This window comes from Haemorhous mexicanus, chromosome 18 (assembly GCF_027477595.1).
Source record: "Haemorhous mexicanus isolate bHaeMex1 chromosome 18, bHaeMex1.pri, whole genome shotgun sequence".
NCBI classification, from domain to species: domain Eukaryota; kingdom Metazoa; phylum Chordata; class Aves; order Passeriformes; family Fringillidae; genus Haemorhous; species Haemorhous mexicanus.
The window spans coordinates 8,841,143-8,861,596 of NC_082358.1; the positions used below are offsets into that span (position 1 = coordinate 8,841,143).

Sequence of the window (20,454 nt, forward strand, 5' to 3'; positions counted from 1 at the left end):
TGCCCGGCATGGGGCCAGTCTCACTGTGGAGCCACAGCCAGGCACGCCCCAGCTCCCTGTGCCTCTGCTCTGGCGTGCCAGGCCAGGAGGAAGTGTTTTATTTACTGGTGTTATTTTTAGCTGGATGGTGTCCAGCTGCCTTGACCAGCCCAGGACAAGAACAGCCTGAGCACCAGCGACAGAGAGCGTCCTACACAGACAGAGAGGATTGTTTCCTGGAGTCTGTTCATTCCCTGAAACCCTCATCCCCACAAAACCACAGCTGTAAGGACTCACACCCCACCTGCACTCATGGATGCTTCAGGAGCTCTGCAGGGGCTGAAGGCCCAAGGGCAGGGGGCTTCCCTCAGCCTCCCTCCTGCCCTGGCTTAGCCCCAGCCAGAAGCCATGGCACTGCTTGGCCCTGGTTAATAATTAAAGGAAAGTGCTTTGCAGAAGAGAAACACAAACTGGCCCCAAGCTTCCACCCAGAAAGGGCCACAGCAAAGGACAGAGCAGGGTGCTGGTGCCCCCCAAGCTCCTGTTCTGCTTAATTGAGCCGCATTTAAGGGCAGTGCTCATTCCTGCAGGGCCCTGTGCAAGCACCAGTGCTCCTGGATGCATCCCAATGGCTGAGCTGCTCCTGCCCCAGGGCCACTGCTCCCTCCAGGACCCATTACACACAAACTTTGCTTGGCAGCTGGGACAGGCTGTGTTATTGATCGTGGCTGTGTTATTAGTTGTGGCACACTGATCAAAGGCTGTCAGCAGAGGAACAAGGCACTGGCCCTGAGCAAGTCCTACACACACAACACCCACAACTACAGCAGCAAAGCCCAAAGCAGGTGATGTGCTGTGCCCCATGTGCCATGTCCAGCTTTCAAAAACTACTGAAATCCAGAAAGGTGCAAGGAAACGCTTCCCTGGAGCTGCAAGGACCATGGGAACATGCATCCATCTATCCTTCATGCTTCCAGTCCAGGCTGAGTCACAGCCACAAGGGCATGAGGCTGTGAGGGCAATGCTTAATAGGTTATGGTGAGGCAATTAATTATGCAAATTCCAGCAAGCTGCCATCACCTCCCCACAGAGTACAGGAGCCCCAGGCACCCTACTGTGCTCCCTGAGCACCTGAGCCTGACACTATGGCACAGCAGCACAACCCTGGCACAGCACTGCCTGAGCCTGGCACTGCACCTGCGACCCTGGCACAGCACCCAAAGCACCCCATGAGTCTGGCACAGCACCCTAAAAGCCCAGAGCAGCACCCACAGCACCCCACACAGCACCCCCTGAGCCCAGCCCAGCCCCTGCTGTGCTGAGCGACAGACGAGCGAGGGAAGAACCTCCAGGACACAGAGCTGAGAAAAGCCAGCATAAAGCGTTTTTATTGCGATAATAAACTGGATACCTTTGTGCGGCGGAGAAGGAAGTGACCGGCGGGAATTTCTGTTACCAAGGGACTGGGCAGGGCAGAGGGAGGGGCACAGGGGACAGCTATGCGTCCTGTGAGACCAGGCAAGCAGCGATGACCAGCATCAGGTGGCAGGAGAGAATGGGCAGGTATGCTCAGAGCAGGGACAACGGGGGGCTGATGGTTCCTTTCCACGGGGAAGGAGGGCAGAGGCGTTTTTGTTGAGTTGAGCCCCCACCACCTCCCCTGCAGACAGCACCTTCCCTTTGTCCAGTTTTCCTTTTTCCTTAAAGAAAGCTCCATGCTACGGGATTTTCAGGGTGTGGTGGAGCTCTGGTGGAAACCCAACTCCCTAAATCCAAAAGCGGTCTGGAGGGGAAGGCAGGCCCACCATGAGATGGCAGGGTGAAGCAGGGGCAGAGCAGCCCTCCTTTCCCAGAGCAAACCCACGAGGCCTGCAGTGATGCTCCCCAGGGAGCAGGGAAAGGCCAGGCTCCCTCGCTGTCCCACTCCAGGCAGAATTCCTATAAACAATCCTAGTGCTACCTTGCTCTCTGCATCCCTTCAGCCTCGACAACCTCACTCTGCTATGGCTTTTGCAGCAGCAGCAATTTCTGGTTTGGAAACACCATAAATCTGCACCAAAACAAGTAACTAACAGGATTCCTTTTGTTCAAATGACTCCTATCTAAGGTCAGCCCATCTGCGTGCTACTGGGAAAACGTAGTCTACACCTGGAACAAAAATAAGATTAAGAACTTGACCCAAAAAGAGTTGAGGTTTACGGTGTATAGTTTAAAAAGACATAAAAACACGATACAAGGAGGAAGAGTCAGACGCAAAGCTTAGTGACCAAAGGCATTCAATCAAGGTGTAAGGTTATACAATGAGTGTAGTGGACTATCAGGAAAAGCTCCGTACAAAGTCATGTGCACTCTTCTTGAAGCTGAGATTCTGGATTCCTCCATGTGCCAAACCTGTGTGGAGAGAGGAGAGGCAGTGTGACAGAGCTGCCTGCTGGACAAGGAGGGAATGTGCCCAGGGCACAGCAGCCTCCACACAAACCACACTGGGCCCTCAGAGCAGCAGTCAAGCCTTGATCACAGGGGGGAGCACAGCCCCACCCTGCCCACACCATGGGGACCTCACAGCCCAGGGCAGAGCCCCACAGAATCACAGAATGGGCTGGGTTGGAAGGGACCTTAAAGACCCATCTTGTTTCAGGCTCCTGGCACAGGTAGGCACACTGTTCACTAGTCTATTTGCTACAAGCCCCATCCAACCTGTCCTTGGACACTTCCAGGGATGGGGCAGCCATAATTTCTCCGGACAGCCAGTGCCAGGGCTCCTCCAGCCTCACAGGGAAGAATTTCTCCCTAATACCTAATGTAACCTTGCCCTCTGTCAGTGTGAAGCTGTTCTGCCTTGCCCTTGTCTGCCTTATCACTTCAGGCCCTTGTGCAAAGTCCCTCTCCAGCTCTCTTGAAGCTTCTTTGGGCTCTGGAAGGTGCTCCAAGGTTTCTCCAGAGCCTTCTCTTCTCCAGGCTGAGCAACTCCAGCTCTCAGCCTGTCTCCATAGCAGAAGTGCTCCCACCCTTGGGTCATAGTCACTGCCTCCTGCCCACACCATCAGTCCCATGCCCTGGCAGCATGAGAGGCAGGAGGGATGCAGCAACTGAGCCCCCCTGGTGCAACAACACTCAGAACCTAAGGCACAAAGAACCGACAGGAACCTGCTCAGCCAGGCTAGGAACTTTGAATGTAGCACTGTAGTGATCTGAACCCCAGCTCATCAGACTCCCAAGAGCAACTTTTACCCACAGAGACCTGCCCTGTCCTTCTCATATTCCCCACTACTGGCCACTCCCCCCTTACCTCCACCCCACCTCCCCACACCGTCCCAAGATCAAACACAGGGGTCTTGAGCTGTCCTCAATCCACACAGTCCTTGGCAGAAGTTGTCCCTCCTTACCCGAGGACAGGGTGCTGGGATGGGTCATTCCAATTTCATGAGCTCCACGTCAAAAATTAGAGTGGCGTTTGGTGGGATGATCCCTGGGTGGCCAGTGGAGCCGTAGGCATAATCTGGGGAGATGGTCATCTTTGCCCGCTGACCAACGCTCATCTGGGGTAGGAACAGAAATACAGGGACATCAGGAGATGGGCACAACTGCAAAGTGACAGAGGAGGGCCACACACACCTGTCCCCGCTGCTTTCCCTACACTGGCCAAGAGCACAGACCCAGGCTGCACAAAGCAGAGAAACAGGAAGAATGCCCAAGGGAAAAGGTAGGCAGCATGGGCTGGAAAAGGAGCAGGACTTGAGACGTCCTTCACACAAGGGAAGGCAGGGAATGCCAGGCCATTCCCTCCAGCCACCAGCATCCTTGTGCTTGTGCTGCCAGCATGGCACAGAGTGAGCAGCGTCACGCGGGCAGGAGCTGAAGCTGTGCTGTGCCCACAGTGTGGGATCACAGCCCGGAGCTGTGCTGTGCCCACCAGCCCTCCCTGCGCGTGGGCTCTGGAGCCCGGGAGGCCTGAGCGCTCCCGCCGTGCTCCTCCAGAGCTCACTCAGAGCAGAAATGTCACCGCTGAGTCACCGACGTGCCGTAGGTGTTGCTGGGGCCTGGCCCGGCTCCATTCCTGCCAGCTGGCAGGTGGCAATGCAGAAGGTGATATTCACACCCACACCTCCCAGTGCTGAGGGGGTGGAACAGGGGAATAAAATAAAGAAATAATAAAAGAGGGAACGAGCTGCATGCACACTGATTCCTGCCCACGCTGCAGCTCCCGGCGCGGCACAGCCTGGCACGGGGAGGGCGAGGCAGAGGAGCTCCAGGCACCTGAGCGACTCCTTCCTCCCAGCCACGGATCACCTCCTGCTTGCCCATCACGAACTTGAACGGCTTGTTCCTGTCACGGGAGGAATCAAACTTCTTCCCATCCTCCAGCATACCTGGGGAGAGAGAGGGAGATGGTGATACAGGGACAAAGCCACACACGCCAACGTGAGATGCTGTGACCTGGCAGCCCGAGCAGGTGACAGTCACATAGCTCTGAGTCAAAGATGTGTCTCAGTTTGTCCTCCTTTTCCCTGGGAAACACCTGTACAGGAGGGGAAACCCCTGTGGCATCTTCCATTCCAGAGCAGGGAAGGATGACACTTAACTGTTTCAGCCCAAAGAGCAGTGCTCCTCTGGGCCAGGACCAAGGACTGACAGGGGAGCAGATGGATGGGGGAAGAAAATCTTGCCCACCTTGCAGCACCACCAACGGCCGTTTATCATCAGGCAGCAGGATCCAACCCTGTACTTCCCACCCCACCAGCAAACACACCTCTCACTCACCAGGCTTCTATCTTCAGGCACCCAAAGCACTGATGACACTCTAGTGCCGCATCTGGAGGCTGTGACTGGCCTCCAGCCCTGCCTGTGCCCAGCTGATCTAAGCCAAATCCCTCCTGGACCCGGGAATGAGGACGAGGAGAGGCAGCATCAAGTGCTGGATGCATGTGCCTGGGGCAGCCCTCATTCCCCAGCAAGGGCTGAGCCAGGCTGATATCCCCAGGGCTAAATATAACTCCCCAACATGAGCTAAGGAGGAATTTCCTCCCCTCCCTTGCTCCCTGCCTGACCTTCTTGGGGAATCTTGGAGCTGGCGCTGCCTTATAGGAGCAGTAACTCCACCAGTCAACTCCTGTAAAGCAGCTCCAGATCTACATTAACACAGCTAGTGCTCTGTACAATAAACCCTGTGTGATAAGAGCAAAATTAAACTCTCTTCCGAAACACTTCTTCACTTCCCAAAACAGCTGGAAAATCCTGCTATCCCCACTGTAAACTGCTCTACAGTCTTGAAAAACCAAACTTCCTCAGGATGGCATAGGGTAGATTGACTTCCTTTTGCCAGGGCATGTGTGCAATGGAAAATGTGTCTGTGAAAAAGATGGGATGGGGGAGCTCAGCCCCTCTTTGCACAGTGACCAGAGGGAATGGCACACAGGGACCAGCAGCCACAGTAATGGGAAATGTTGAACAGAAAGAAGGGAATGGGAAAAATTACATTACTTTTGCAGGGGCAATAAGCACAAAGACCTGTGGGCTCCTCTCAGGGAGTAGAATTAAGATTTTAATTTAACAGACAGCAAAAATCCCTTGTCCAGTGCGTCGAGCGTCAGCTCAGCCGGTCCCGCTGTAGTGCTGGACTTTGGAATAGTAAATCTGGAGTTCTCTCATTTCCTCCTTCCAGGATAAATCTCTTGTTGCTGAACCTGCTTCCAGCCCATCTGGCACTGCTCCTCGCTCCCGTCCACTGGCCTTCCTCCTGCCTGGCAGCAGACAGGGGCAGCCCATGCTGGCTGGCACCAGCAGCGCTGCCTGGCTGTGGCCCCAGCTGACCCTGACTCGGCTCCCAGCTCTCCAGTGCAGCACTGGGCCAAGGTGGCTGAGGAGGGACAGAGAGGACAGCTCGCTGCCACCCTTCTCCCAGGACATTCACCAAGGAAAAACACCAGGGGCCACGCAGCACAACCCTCTGCTTGTCACAGCAAGCAGTGACTACTGGGATGCTCCCAGGGCATCTGCAGCCTGCAAAAGTGCATCCTGTTCGATGTCCAGAGGCATCAGCAGCAGCGCAGGAGATGCTGCCAACCTTGTATGGGAGTGGATGGCACTGCCTGACTCTACTGCCCAGCTCACCTGTCCTAGTCCAGCCTCAGGAAGTGTTTCAGAGCTGGCAGTTCCCTGGCTGCAGAAGAGAGGGATTGATGGACTATGCTGGTTGCAGCAGCCTGAGGGATCGATCACTCAGCTCTCCCGAACCAGGATGAAGGTCATATGTGGGAGCCTGGCCATGCTCCCCCATCATGCCAGCAGGGAAAACAAAGAGGCTCCAATCCTTCAGAGACTGCATCCTCATCTCAGGCACTTCGTCTGCCCACAAGCCTCCTGGGACACTTCTCCAGCCCTGGACAAGTATGAGCAACCATTTCCTCATCCCTGCCATCCCTGATCAAGGAGATAACGAGATCTTAAAGCTATTATGGAGGAAAACCATCTTCTGGCAAAAGCAGCTACCCCAGCAGAGCCCAGGAGCAGCAGACAGCCCCTGGCACATCCCAGCTTATCCAAGCCCCTGACAGGGCTCCATGCTTGTCACCCCCCGGCCCTGCAAGAAGGGCAGAGCTCACACAGGTGGATTGTGGAGAGCCACCTGCCACTTGCCCTGGCTCCCATCCAGAAGGATTTGAGCCCCCAGAAATCCCAGCCGGTCTATGCAGACCCCAAGGGGTCTCAGGGAATCACAGTGAGGAAGAACAGAGAGGCCTACAGCTGAGGCTGCAGCAGCCATGGGATGAAGTAGGGGCTCTGGAGCACAGCCCCAGCCCCAGCCGGGCAGCGTGGCCCTGCCAGGTCTCTGCCACACTTGGCAGGCAGGAGCTAGGAGACGCCGGCTGCAACGTGCGACTTGGCTCCGGGCCCCCCTGGGCGGGCAGAGGCGGCGGAGAGCGGTGCTGGAGCAGGCACAGTCAGCCCTGGGACAAACCTGCCGGGTCGGGTTCTGCTGGGGGAGCCCCACCCGCACCCCCTCCATCCCCTCCTCGGTGCTGATCCTTGGCACGACCATTGCCCAGGGGCTCCGGCACAGAGCCAGCCTCCCAAGGAGAGGCAGGAAGAGACCAGAGCAGTGGGGCAGGCACCTCTGCTCCAGCTGGGACAGGATGGAAAACCCTTCTCAGAAGCCCTGGAATATCCAGCATGCTCCAAACCCCTGCTCAGGGCAGGGATGCCTGGATGAGGTTCAATCCTGCCTCCACCAGCACTCCCCATCACTCAAGCCCACCCCATTATCACCCACAGTTGGGTGGGGAGAGGGCTCTGCCCACCATTCTTGAGGTCTGGCAGGACAGAGGACCCTAGTGCAGGCAGGGAAGGGGGTGCAGGAGACAGCTCTGAGCTCCCACAGTTGCCACATCCTACAGACTGGAAGTCGCACACTGAGGAGAAAACACCTCCTGACCACAGGATGTTCACTGAGCAGTGGGAGAGCATCGAGGGCAGCACCCAGAGCAGGCAGGGGAGCATCACTGCCCCAGGGACTGTGCACAGGCGCAACAGGAGGACAGAAGTCCCCTCAGTGCTATCCTGCTGGAGAAAGGCAGGCTCCTCCAGTATCCATCTCCGCTCCAAGCCCAACTCCCTCAGAAACCCCACATGCTGAGTGTGCTTTGCCACTCAGACAAAGCCATTTGGCCAATCCATGTCAGACCTGTTCCTGTCCTGGCACTCCCCAGAATGACTATGGCCCCCCACTTCCCCGCCTGAAGCGCAGTGGGGTGCCCACAGTCTCCCTACACAGCTGGTCCCCCTAGCACCAGCACTGCAGGACCCCCAACTGCACAGCAGCCCCGCTCTGCTCCCTGCTCTGACTCAGGGGGGCTTGGCTCTGTTGGCCCCCAATCCACATCCTCTCCCCACTGACTCACTCCCACATTCCATTCCCCCCCATGCCAGTTGCTGCAAGCAAAGCAAAGTGTGCTGAACACACTGGGTGCATCAGGGAACTTGATTTAGCCCCTTTAAGAGCCCCACGAAGCAGATTTCACATCAAAGGCTGTTTTGGACACTCCGTGGCACAAACTCTCCACAAAAAGACCCAAGACCTGGAAGGAAGGAAGGGTAACAGGTTCAATTCCACCAACTCCCCCCATATATTTCCATCTCTGCAACCCCAGCATAAGCAACTGGCATCTCCAAGGAGGTTGCTCTTCTCTCCACCTCTTTCCTCTGCACTGCCCTCCTGCACCAGGGCTGTCTGTCCATTCTGGGATGCTCTCGGCAGGGCCATGGCCCATGGAGCAGGAGCCTGGGCACAGGCAGAAGTAGCACCAGCTGCTGGCTGACCAAGCTGCCTCCCCACAGTCCCAACCCCTTGGATCACTGTTTTTTTCCCCAAATGGTTTTTACCCAAACCACTGTGCATCCATAACCCAGCACAGGGAGAGCTGCCTCCTGCACACCACAGGCTGGATCTCCCCAGCACTGGAGCAAAGGGCAGCTGGGGACGGAGCCAACGCAGGGCTTTGGAAGGAGTCCTGGAGCTCGGCACCTCCAGCATGCACTCTGCCACTATCCCTGATGCTACTCTGGGACCGGGAGCGCTGCGACCAGGCTGGGAATCAAAGGTTTGTAAGGTTTCCCATGAGCCAAGCCCCGCTCCTGTCTCTGGCAGAGCCAGCTGCAGGAACTGCGCTGCAGACACAGGGAAATGGCATCAGGGCCTGGAGGTGTTTGATTCCTGCTGCCTGCCGAGGCGGGGGGGTGGGGGCAGGAGCTGCCTGCAGACGGAACGGGGGTGGGGATAAAGGACAAATGGAGACAATAATAACAAAAAATAAAATAAAGGAAATTAGAGAATGTCTCCCAGGCGCAGCACATCACTGCTTCTGGGGAGGGTCCATTGTGAGCAAGTCACCCACGTAGCACTTTGCCTGAAGAACCATGACGTGGGGACAGGATGCTAGTGACCCCCAAACAGCTCTGCTGGGATGGGGGACAGGGCTGGGGAGAGCAGCCAAGCTCCAGCAGGAGGGGAGAGCTGGCGCAGGGAGCCGAAGGGTTGGGAGTCGGAAGGGCTGGCAGGCAGCAGGACTGGCCCACCGGGAGCCACTTGACTGCCTGCCAGCCTCTCTTTGTTCTTCCACCGGCGGAGGAAACGGGGCGGCCGGGCAGACCAAACTGCTTCCTCTCCCTGCTGATGAGGGAACGGGAAGGACGGGGAGACGGAGGAGCAGCAGATGGGCTGGATGCCCGCCGAGCCCTCCCAGCAGGCCGAGCCCCGTTCTGCAAAGAGGGGCAACCCCAGCCCCCCAAGGGGAGCAAGGGGAGGCGGAAAACGCTGGGGCGGGAAGGGGAATTGGTTATTAGCAAAAACAGTCATAAATGAGTCATTAACTCATTTTTACCACGCTGTTGAGCCAACGCTGTACAAAAGGCAGCCCAGGGGGACAAGAGCCCCCAGTGCGATCCTCAAAGCATTTTTGGGGTCCTAAGATTGGTGTCTTCCCCCCCCCCCAGCTCACAGAAGGCTGCTGGAGGACATGACCCTCCCCGGCTTTAGGGCAGCCCCTCACCAAAGCACTACCCCGACCACTCAACAGCACCCTGGTTATGCACACCGGGGTCCCCCCAGAAAACTCAAGGATGCGGTCTGGGGTGGCCCCACGGGTACCCCTGGTGTCACCCTACAATGGAGAAGGGACTGGGGCAGGACTAGGGAGGGGGATTGCACTCCTGCAGGAAGCTGCGGCAGGAGGGACCCCGCTCTGAAGAAGCAGAGCCCCAAGCTCCCGGGGGATGACTCGCGGAGCCCATAAGGGCTCCGGGCCCGGCCGCCCCACAGCCCACGGTCTCGGCTGCCCTGGGACCCCCAGGGCTCCACCCGGGGTGCCCCTGCCTGCGCCTCGGGTCCCCTCTGGGTCGTTCCCCAGTGCACCCCCAGAAAGAAGGCTAGATACGCGTGGGAAAGGCCCTTTCATTGAAAAGGCTGCGGGAAAGACGGGGACAACGGGGCCTCTCCACGGCCACGGGCACCGACAGGACCTCCATCCCCCGCCCGGGGGCTCATCCGCACCCCCCGGGAAAGGCCCCCGAGGGGGCCCGGACCCCTCTCCTCCCCACGGAGCGCCGCGGCCCACCCGAGCCGCCGCGCCCGGGGTCCCTGCAGGCAGCCAGGGGCGGGGGGGCCGGGAGGCCCCGCTCCCCCGGTGTCCGGGCCGGTCCGACCCTCCCGCCCCTCCACTCCCGGGCTCGCCCCGCACTCACCCGTGTAGTGCACCACGCAGGTCTGGCCGCGCTTGGGGAACGTCCGCCCTGCGGGGAGACACGCGCCATCACCCCGCGGCACCGGGACCCGCACCGGGACCCGCGGGGAGGGCAGGGAGAGGGGGTGGGGGGGAGCGGGCTCGCCGCGGCTCACCGTCGCCGGGGGCGATGGTCTCCACATGCACGCCCATGCCGGTGCCGGTGCCGCTCGCACCCGCAGCGCCCGCAGCCCGACGGAGGAGGGGCCGCGTGTGCGCAGCCGCGGCGGTCACCGCCATAGAGCCCGCCCGTCACTTCCATAGATCCCGCCCGACCTTCCATAGATCCCGCCCGGCGGTGCCGCCCTGGCCGCCGCCATCTTCCACCCCCCCGCCCCGCCGCCATCTCGGCACCGCGCGGTTGCCGGGGGAACGCGGCCCGGCCATGAGGGAGCCTCCGGGCGCGCTTTGCCCCCGTATCGCCGCTTCCAGCCCGCACAGCCGCAGGGTGCGTGGCCCACCACAGAATGAGTTAGGTTGGAAAAGGCCTCTGAGATCAGCGAGTTCAACCTCTGACCCAACAACCACCATGTCAACTACAGCATGGCACTGAGCGCCACGTCCAGCCTTTCCTTGAACGCCTCCAGGGACGGTGACTCCATCACTCTGGGCAGCCCATTCCAAAGTCTAATCACCCTTTTGTGGAGGAATGTCACCTAATGTCCAACCTAAACTTCCCCTGGTGCATCTTAAAACCATGTCCTCTCATCCTGCAGCCGTGTGGGGGTCAGGCTCTGCTCCCAGGGAACAAGGGACAGGATGAGAAAAAATGCCTCAAGTTGTGCCAAAAGAGGTTTAGGTTGGATATTGAGGAAAATTGGTTCAAAAGGATGATCAGACACTGGTGCAGGGCAGTGGAGTCATCATCCCTGAAGGAATTTAAAAGATGTGTGGATGTGGCACTTGGGGACATGGTTTAGTGTTGGCCTTGGTCATGCTGGGACTTGATGATCTTAAATGTCTTTTCCAGCCATAATGATTCTGTGATGAATGCTCCTCCCCGCTGTGCAGATGGGAGGTCAGTGCTGGCCCCGCATCGCTGGGACAGGCTCAGCAGAAGATACGCAGGTTTGAACAATCCCACACTCAAAAGGACTTTTTTTCTGGTACAGCAGCAACTATTTTCTTTCTCGGTCAAAAAGGAATCACTCCAGGCACAGGATTTTTGCCTCAAAGTGTCCTATTTCTTTACTTCAAGGAGGTGAACTTGAGCCTACACAAGGGAACAGAGAATTTCCAAGGACAGCCAAGAGACTAATAAAAAGCCAGGATTCTCAGCAAGTGCATTAAAATGGGACACAAGAGGAGGAGGCTCTTAAAATAACAGATAATAGCATGAAGCAAGTTGTAATTGCTTGTGTCCCTTGCTTGTATCTTTTAAATACTGAAATACCAAGGGTGGGTTTTTTCTTGTGTGATGCCATAGCATTGTGTTTTACATTAAAGCTCCAACACACTGAAGGTGCCAATGTTCCCTGACTTTCCACATCAGGAGGGCAGATGTGTGAGGCTGTAAGTCAAGGTGAAAAAATACAGGGTATAAAAAGGGGCATGTTCTCATCTCTACTTAGTAATGCTGTCTTTGCTGAGAGCTGGGCCTGCTCTCTCTGCAAGAACTAGTGATAAACAAGGATTTGAAAGGGGAAAATGCTGCTGGATGTAAGCCCACTCTGGAGCCCTTGCCTCACTGGCACAGGCACGCTTGCACACGTCAGGCACAACAGCTCTTGTTCTGGGTGGGGTGTTTTGGTTCAAGGTTTTTTGGGTTTTTTTTTCAGTCCCTGGCATAACCTGCTCATCTTACCAGCAGCAAGGTCACTGCAACAAGCAGTGTTTCACTGGGGACAAGGAGCTCAGCCAGGTGTGACCAGCCCCTCACTGCTCAGGGTCCAGCTGGTCAGACCCAGGACAGGTCCAGGTCACATTTTGGTCCCTAAATTCTTGAGAAAGCACAAAGGCTTGAAAACTAGTGAATTCTGCCCCAATCATTCCCTGCCCTGAGGATCATCCGCTGACAGAACTCACAAAGTCAGAAATGCCAGAAATGTCAGAAAGAGGGACAAGTGTGACCATTGTGATTTAATACTGTAAAAAATAAAAGGGACATTATTTGAGCTACAGAAACACCACCCAAGGCAGCAGTGGGCTGGCAGGCACCACACACACCAGCAGCTGCATATTTGCTGGAGGGAAGGATGGATCCACAGAGGGATCTGGGCAGGCTGAATCGATGGTCCAAGGCCAAAGGTATGAGATTCATCAAGGACAAGTGCCAGGTCCTGCCCTCAGGTCACAACAACCACACACAGTGCTCCAGATTTGGGACAAAGTGGCTGGAAATCTGGGAAGAGATCTGGGGGCGCTGAACAGCAGCAGCTGAACATGAGCTTGTGTGTGCTCAGGTGGACAAGAAGGGCAATGGCATCTGGATGAGCAATAGTGTAGCCAGCAGGACCAGGGCACTGACCCTGCTCCTGTACTGTTCCTAAACCCAGAGGCAGCCAGACTGGAAGTGAGGCAGGGGCAGAGTGCAGTGCATCCCAACACCTGACCAGGCTTTGCCAGGTGATCCCAAGGAAGAGCATTCACTCTCCAGAAAACTAAACAACAGTAAAGGAAAAAAAAAAAAAAGAGAAAAACATGAGTTTCTTTGTGCATCAGAGAAATGGTATTGAAGCAGAGCTGCTGTGACCATCCTGACACTGCTCTCGAACACCATCGCCCCCCTGATTGCAGTGCTGCACTGTGAGACTTAAGGCTTTGCATGAATTCATCGCACAACTGGGGAGCAATTTGCTCAAATCTTGCCAGTGTGCACCAGACTGGAGAGCTGCAAGGTCACCCTACGGTCAGATCCAGCTCCAGCCCTAAAAATATCCAGTCTCCCTCTCTGCCTCTGCACAAGGCTGAGCCCAGCCCAGCAGTACAGCCCCAGGATGGCTGATTTCCCCCCTCTCCCCCCACTGCCCCCTCACTGTTGCCAGGAGAGATGTGGGGGTGCCAGCAGCTTTTGAAGATGCTGCTGTGGGAGATGTAGCTATGGGCTACGATTTAAAAGTTCAGCCCTTCTTGAAATTCATTTGACACTTCTTCCATTACCTCCCAAGCTGCCAAAACCCAGGACAAGCTGCCAGCCCCTACCAGCAGCTGACCGGAGGCCATACAGCCCATTCTCTCCTGTTTTCCCAGAAGTGACTCAGGTGACATGGCCCAGGCAGGTGGACAGAGCTGACTCCCACCCCCCTGCTGCCAGGTGTTGTTTCTGCTCATGCTTTAACCCACTGCTGGCTTCAACTTCACCTTTGTTCGAAGAAATTCTAAACCTTTCCTTATGAAAGGGCAGTTTGAGCACAAAGACATCCACTATCTCAACAGTATTTTCCCTAAAAACTGATCAAAAATAGTCTCCTCTCAAAAACAACCTCTGTGTTTGTTGCTTGTGTTCCACCAGGCTATGTGACACCTCCACACCCTGATGTCTCAGTGCTGCTCTGGGGCTGGTGGGGGCCCTTCCTCCCAGCACTGCAGTCTAAAGGAAAGCATAGATCTGCCTTGCCGAGATCTGTCAGGACCTGCCAGGCCAACCCCTGGAAGAAGATCTGGTGAGGTGGCAGGACTTGGGCTGCAGCAGGACCCCCTCCCTGTGCCTGCCAGCTGGGAGAGGGAGGGGTTTGGGACACAAAGTAGGCCTTTGGGACAGGGAACAGGAAGCAACAGGAAGCAATGACTTTCCCCCACAGCAGCACATCCTGACAGTGCAGCAAAGACGTGTCTGGATGAACTCAGCCTCTCCAGCCCGGGTTTATTCCCAGCTGCCACACTCTGCCTGACATGGGATAAAAGGAACTCAGCCACTCATGAAACCTGCTGAGAAGTCAGGCAGGGTAGGACAGTGGGCAGTGGCTTCAAACTGCATCTATTCCTCATAGAACCCAGCTGCAGCTCTCACAGGCTCTGTTCCAGGTCCCTTCCCTGGGAGGCTGGGACTTCCCAGCTGGCCGTGCCCCTTCCCTCGCAGCAGAGGATGGTGTGTGAGACAGTCAGCCCCAGGCACAATGTTCCTGCAGTCTGGAAGGAGCTGTACCTGAACAGGTGCTACAGGAATTTCAGGGAGGCAGGGTAGGAATCACACCATGCTGTAGCAGAGCACCCTGGACAGCAAAGAGCTTGGAGCAGCCCTGAGGAGGAAGCAGAGCTGGGCAGATGCGACCCTCAGATAAGGTGGTCACACTGCTCCTCGCACAAGCTGAGCAGCCTCTTCCCCAGCCTCCAAACCACAGCCCAGCTACTGTGAGATCAAGGTCCGTGAGAGGAAGCAGTAACATCTGAGAGAAAACCTAATGTCTGAATTTCTAACATCTCTTATTTTCTTGCTTAACTGCTTCAAGTCCTCGCCCTGCAGCAGAACCCTGGGACAGCAGTGACCCTCTGCATGCAAGACCTGCCCCCAGTTAGAGTCTGGAGAAGAGCTGCTGGCACAATTGATCCCGTATGTCCCACCATACTGGCTTCTCAGAGCACTGAATCCCTCAAAAACCTCGCCTCCCAGTGGAGTGTCCCAGCTGCCTCCTTGTGCTACCACTCAAAGAATTTAAACACAGCAAAACCCTCCTGAGGTATTTTCATGGACATTCACCCTGGGACCAGCTTTTTGCTGTATTTTCTCCTTGGGCTCTTGCTGACTAGGAAGCCAAGTGCACCCCAGTGTCTTCCAAGGAAAATTGTCAAAGAGATGTGGAATGGCTCCAACCAGGGGGGGAAAGGGAAACAACACTTTGAAATGGAAAGAAGTCCTGGGGGAAGGCTGTGAGCAGCAGCATGATGCAGCTTGTTCCAGCCAGTGTTTCGTCTGCATTCCCTGGACACCCCTCCAAGTGTTGAAATGGCCCAGAAACATCTCCACCACCGATATTTACAATCATGTGATTCTGATCCAGTTTGAATGCATTCCCGATGGCTTTCAGCTACCTACCAAACTCTACCTTTGCCCCAGACTGCTGAACCCCTTTTCAGGTAACCCCATCTCATGTGGCCACTCACCTGTACACCATCCAGCAGGAAAATCTGGAAGAAGGACCACAGGAAAAAGAAAAAGAGAGCCTGTCATCTGGTATTGAATGGCCCAGCAACAGAGCAAGCCTTAGTGCAGAGAGCAGCTCTGGCTTCTCCTGCAGCTGAGACTCCAGGGAATGATCCCCCCTTAGAAATGATACACACCTCTGGCTGACAGCTAAACCACAGCTGCTGTTTCTCTCTGAGGATGATTTAAACCCCAAGTGATGTCATAGCCTTCCAGGACAAACATACCTGTTCTTGGTTGGACATTGCTCCACCTGACACCCACAGGCAAGCTGCTCATGGCAGCTGGGGTGCTGTGGGGCGCTTCCCCAGCTGCTGGAATCTCGCTGGTCAGGGTGCAGTGCTTCCAACACACAACCCTCCCTTGGGCCAGCCTGGATCCCCAGGTCCTGCTCAGTGGTGTTCTATGACCTTTAGCCTTCAGAGTCTCTTGCACAGCAAATTTGAGGGACCAGGCACACTGGCAGCCTCTTTTCCTGCTCCAACCCAGTGTTTGAGGGTGGTGAGGCACTGGCACAGAGAAGTTGTTGATGCCCCATCCCTGGAATTGTTCAAGGCCAGTTTGGGTGGGGTTTGGCACAGTCTGGTCTAGTGAAAGGTGTCCCTGCCCGTGGCAGCAGTTAGAATGAGATAAGCATTGAGGTCTGTTTCAAACCAAACCTTTCTCTGATCCCACACCCACTCCTCCACCAGCCAGCACTCCAAGGCAAAAGCTGATCAGTGAGCATCTGTGTCATTTGCTCCTCTTGGGCTTGTCTTGTCAACAGGGTCACATCTCTGGTGTTTCCCCTGATTCTCCTCAAGACATATTTGCAGGAGATGAGAGGCTGCTAACGAATGAGACAGATCTAATTGAGGCGCAGTGCTCTGCTGAGCTCTGACATTGTCCTTTCCTGTTCTATTGAACCGCAATCCAGCGCCTCAAGTTCTGTAACATTAAAAAGTATAAATTGCATCAGGCTTAAAGTGACTCTAATGGAGGCAGTGAGGAGAGAGACTGCAAAGACCAGAGCCCAGGGAATTTCTACAGATCAGCAGGGGAAGCACAAGGAATGTTTCAGCATGCAGGAAAAGGGCTGATGGAAAAACCTCTCTTTTATTTGGATGTGGTTAACTTCAGTAAACACCACATGGATCCTCAAGTATCTGGCAAGTTCCCAGAGGCAACCTACAGCACTGACTTCCCCCCAGTCCCAAACTGAATTTGCTCTCTAGTGTGATACACCTCAGCATCAAACAAGACTCTCCTACAAGTAGACCTGTCCTGAGGCCATTCTGTCAGGACAGTGCAGACCAGGGCTGACCTCCCCTCTCAGCACAGGCCACCCTGGATGATACTCAGGGCTGACAGGCTTGTGAGCACCTCTGGTTCTTGGTCACACCACATTTCAGCTTTCCTGATCCCCGAGCAGCTCCAGTGCAGGAGGTGGGCTCTGTCCTGCACTCAGAAAATCCACAGCACCTTTTGAAGGACACGGAAGGCTCCCTTGCCCTGTGGGGCACATGGCCATCTCAGGCACCAGGCCTGGTTCAGAGAGAGCTGTAAAAGGCTGTGAGCTCCTCCAGAAAAGCCCTGCAGAGAGTGAGGAGGGATGAACACTGGGCATAGGGCTATGCAAGAGCTTGGGCTGAGAGACAGGCTGCAGCATCACATGGACAGCTGGAGAACAGGAAACTGAGTCAAGGAATGCCTCAAATTCCCACTTCCCTCCTCTCTTTTAGGGTGAGGGGGCAACCTGCCAGCTTGCTGGCCTTGTTGGGCTGGGGACATTTTGCTGGGCCACTAACATCACTTGAGGTAACAGCTACCCTTGAGAGATGACAGACCCTCATTGTAATGGTACTAGGGAGCAGTGTACAAAATGAGGGGCACAGTCCCAAAAAAGCAGCATTCCAGAAGGCACTGAATGAGTTTCCCTCACGCAGCAATTAGCAATAACTCCTCCACAGCCCCTGCCATGGAAAAAGCACTGGCGCTGCTCTGCCCACCAGGCTGGAGGGCCCAGCTTCTCCCGCTCACCCAGGGGAGCAGAGTGTCAGCCTCCCCTGTGCCAGCCTGTTCCTGCCTCTCAGCTTTTGGTCCCAGTTTGCCTTCTGCCTTTTACAGCCCACAGCAAGAGTCAGGTCCCTTGTATTCCAAATTGCAGGCATGCAATCTCAAAAGCCTTGTCCCACGGGGAAGGCTGAGGCATTAGGCTTGCACCGCCAGGGAGCACTTACTCATACAACATCTTATTTCCACAGCAGCTGTATTTCTAAAATTACAAAGGCATTTCTCAGGGCTGGATGGTTTTGTGGTAGCTTTTGTTCCCTTGATGCTCTCAGCAGGTAGGACAGCGCTCTGCACGGCTCTGCCCATTTCACTTGAAAGTCAGCAACAACACCACAACGCAGAGCTTTGCTTTAACAATGTGTTCTCGAGCCTGAGTCATAAACACTTCAAACCACCCCCACAGCCTGCGGCTCGAGCTGGGCAGGCTCCGCGTGGGCGAGCGCACTCGAGAGGGTGAGCTGCACGTGTGAAATGCGCCTCTGCATGTGAGAAAGCAGCACCCTGGGACACTGATCTTACCTCTCTGCAGACCACTCTCCTCTCTGGTAGAGCTTCTTGGGTCGAGCAGTGCAGCTCAGCACTTTCACGATGCCCAAAAGTGTGATGGCAGACACAGCCACATCCTGCATGTGGCAGGGAGGCAGAGCCTTCCTTGGCCAGGGTGAGGAAGACTCTGCCTCGCACATCAAGTAGCTGCTGCAAATGAAGATCTGAGCTGGCTGGCAATTTGACAACATACAGCATCTGTGAGGCTCCAGGGGGAGCTGATATGGGGGGAAATGACCTGCCCTGCAGAAGGAGTGTGGCCAGACCCTGCCCACAGAGGCAGGAACCCTCTCAGGGCTCACAGTGCAGCACATACTCGAGGCAGTAGTTCCCAGGCTTTCTGCAGCTAAGTGGAGAAATCTACTGCTCCCCAAAGGTCAAGCTATGTCCAGCATTTTTTCCCCATCCCAGGCTGCTCCCACAATGTGATCTCAGGGATGTGTGGAAGAGGGCCTTTGCCTGAGCTCCAGAGCACTACAGGAGCACACTGGAACCAGCCCAGCACTCCTGCACCAGCAACCACCAGCTGCAAAGAGCCAGCATGAGAAACCCAGAGCAGGCAGGCAGAGTGGCAGCAATAGGAAGGGAGAGGGCAGTGGGAACATGCAGGTCCCTGCCACAGGTCACTCCACCGCAAAAGCCCCTCTCTCCCAAAGAAGATCTGGAACCCATTTTGGACTCCTTATTCACAGAATTACAGAATGCTTTGGGTTGGAAGAGACCTCATTTTGTTCCAGCCCCCTACCACAGGTAGGGACATCTTCCATTAGACCAAGTTGCTCCAAGCCCCATCCAGCCTGGCCTTGGACACTTCCAGGGATGGGGCAGCCACAGCTGCTCTGGGCAACCTGTGCCAGAGATTCACCACTCTCACAAGGAAGAATTTTTTTCTAATATCCCATCTGACTGTCCTCTGTCAGTGTGAAGCCGTTACCCCTTGTCCTGTCACTCCAGGCCCTTGTGCAGAGTCCCAGGACAAGGTCAGTGAGCATGGGAAGTGTGGATACATCCATTTGGATTCATGGCTACGTTTTTCCTTTATATTGGAAGATCTGCAATTTCCAGCCTCCTTCGGCCTGTGAGCTGCCAAGAGATCTCCCATAGCAGTGTAGTGTTTTAACCTGGTGATAAGAAAGGTGCAGTTCAGTTCCCTTTCACAGTCCTTTTGTAGCCCAGAGCATCCACCAGTCTCGGCATCACAGACCAGAAATTGCTCCTGCATGAAGAGCAGTGGGAGCCCAGTTCCTTGGCGCTGGCTGTGTGGGAGCAGCGGCATTCCCAAGGCAGCCGTGCTCACAGCTCACTGCTGCAAGTGCTGGGCAAAGCAAAGAACAGGGAGAAATTGGCTTCAGAGGACAGAAGGCACTGGAAAAGGCTGGCAGGGAGGGATGGCACCACCACTCTGCCTGCTAATTGTCTGTTTGGCACATCTCATCCCATCAGGCCATTCTTTAAAAGCTGATCCTGCCTCAGACCCTGAGACTGGACTTATCTGCAACAGCCAAGGCAGAAGAACAGAGGCAAAACCCTCTCCCTGCTCCCAGTGGAAGCATTAAATTTGTGTTAGTGTCTCTGTACTGCATCCTGTATCCAGGGGGAAATGAGCACCCTCTCTGCAAGGTTCATTACAATGTGCCATCTTCAGCTCAGCCTTGCCTTGTCCAGTGGGGGTTAATCTAAACCACCTGAATTTCACAGGCTGAGTCAGAACTTGATTAATAAGGCACAGCACAAGTGAGTCAGTGGCATCTCTCCTCACTGCTGTTTTACTGGCATCCCAGATAACAAATATCACTCACGCTGGACCACAGCCAGTGCGGTGGGATCCAAATCCCCATCTCCCACCAGAGTATCTTGGCATACATCTCTGTAAGAAAGCAAAATACATCTCTCCCCATTCAAGAAGAAAGGGGAAACTCAAAAGGAAATACTAAATCTTGATTTATTTTTTTTTTCCAAGGCCATTTTCTACCCACACACCACACAATTACATTTGGACAGACACAAGGTACTTTGGAAATTGTACTCAGCACTTAATCCTCTGGCTCTTTGGCACTCATTTATTCCCCAGGTGCACAGAGCTGCATTTGCTGCTCACAGACTACAAAGCAAAGAGCTGACCAGAAGTTACCTCTCCAAGTAGCTGAGTAGCTCTTGCTTCCTGGCTAAGTCAGTGCACAGTTATCCCCAAACACAGGGAAGCTTTATTCCTGCCCTGCTCAGCTCCTCCCAAAGCCTCTGTCGTGCCCTCAGTGCCTCACAGGAGGCAGCGTCACCCACTGGAGCTCGACAGGATGTCACGATTGCTGGAGCAGCATGGGGAGCTCTCAGCCCGCCTCTGCGTGACAGCAGGGCTCAGCTTGGTTCTGGAAAGGCAGATTTAGGTGAAAAGCACCAGTCCCGGTGTTAATCGCTGCTGTACACTGGGTGACTTGCTGCAAGCAGTGAGCTCTCCAGTAACACTCTGTGCCAAGGCCTGGAACCTCACCAAGGGGCTGGAATGAAAGGATGATGCCTCTTCCA

The 20,454-nt window shown here is 55.4% G+C and overlaps 1 protein-coding gene across 1 annotated transcript; it reads right to left on the reverse strand.

Annotated features, from left to right (window-relative positions):
* Positions 1–1,341: 1,341 nt before the first annotated feature.
* FKBP1A (FKBP prolyl isomerase 1A) lies at positions 1,342–10,507 on the reverse strand. Its single transcript, XM_059862641.1, has 5 exons — positions 10,370–10,507; positions 10,216–10,263; positions 4,237–4,349; positions 3,366–3,518; positions 1,342–2,370 (listed from the first exon to the last, which is right to left on the reverse strand). Exons 1-4 carry the CDS (start codon positions 10,491–10,493, stop codon positions 3,390–3,392), a joined length of 414 nt encoding a protein of 137 aa, XP_059718624.1. The 5' UTR covers positions 10,494–10,507; the 3' UTR covers positions 1,342–2,370; positions 3,366–3,389.
* Positions 10,508–20,454: the final 9,947 nt, after the last annotated feature.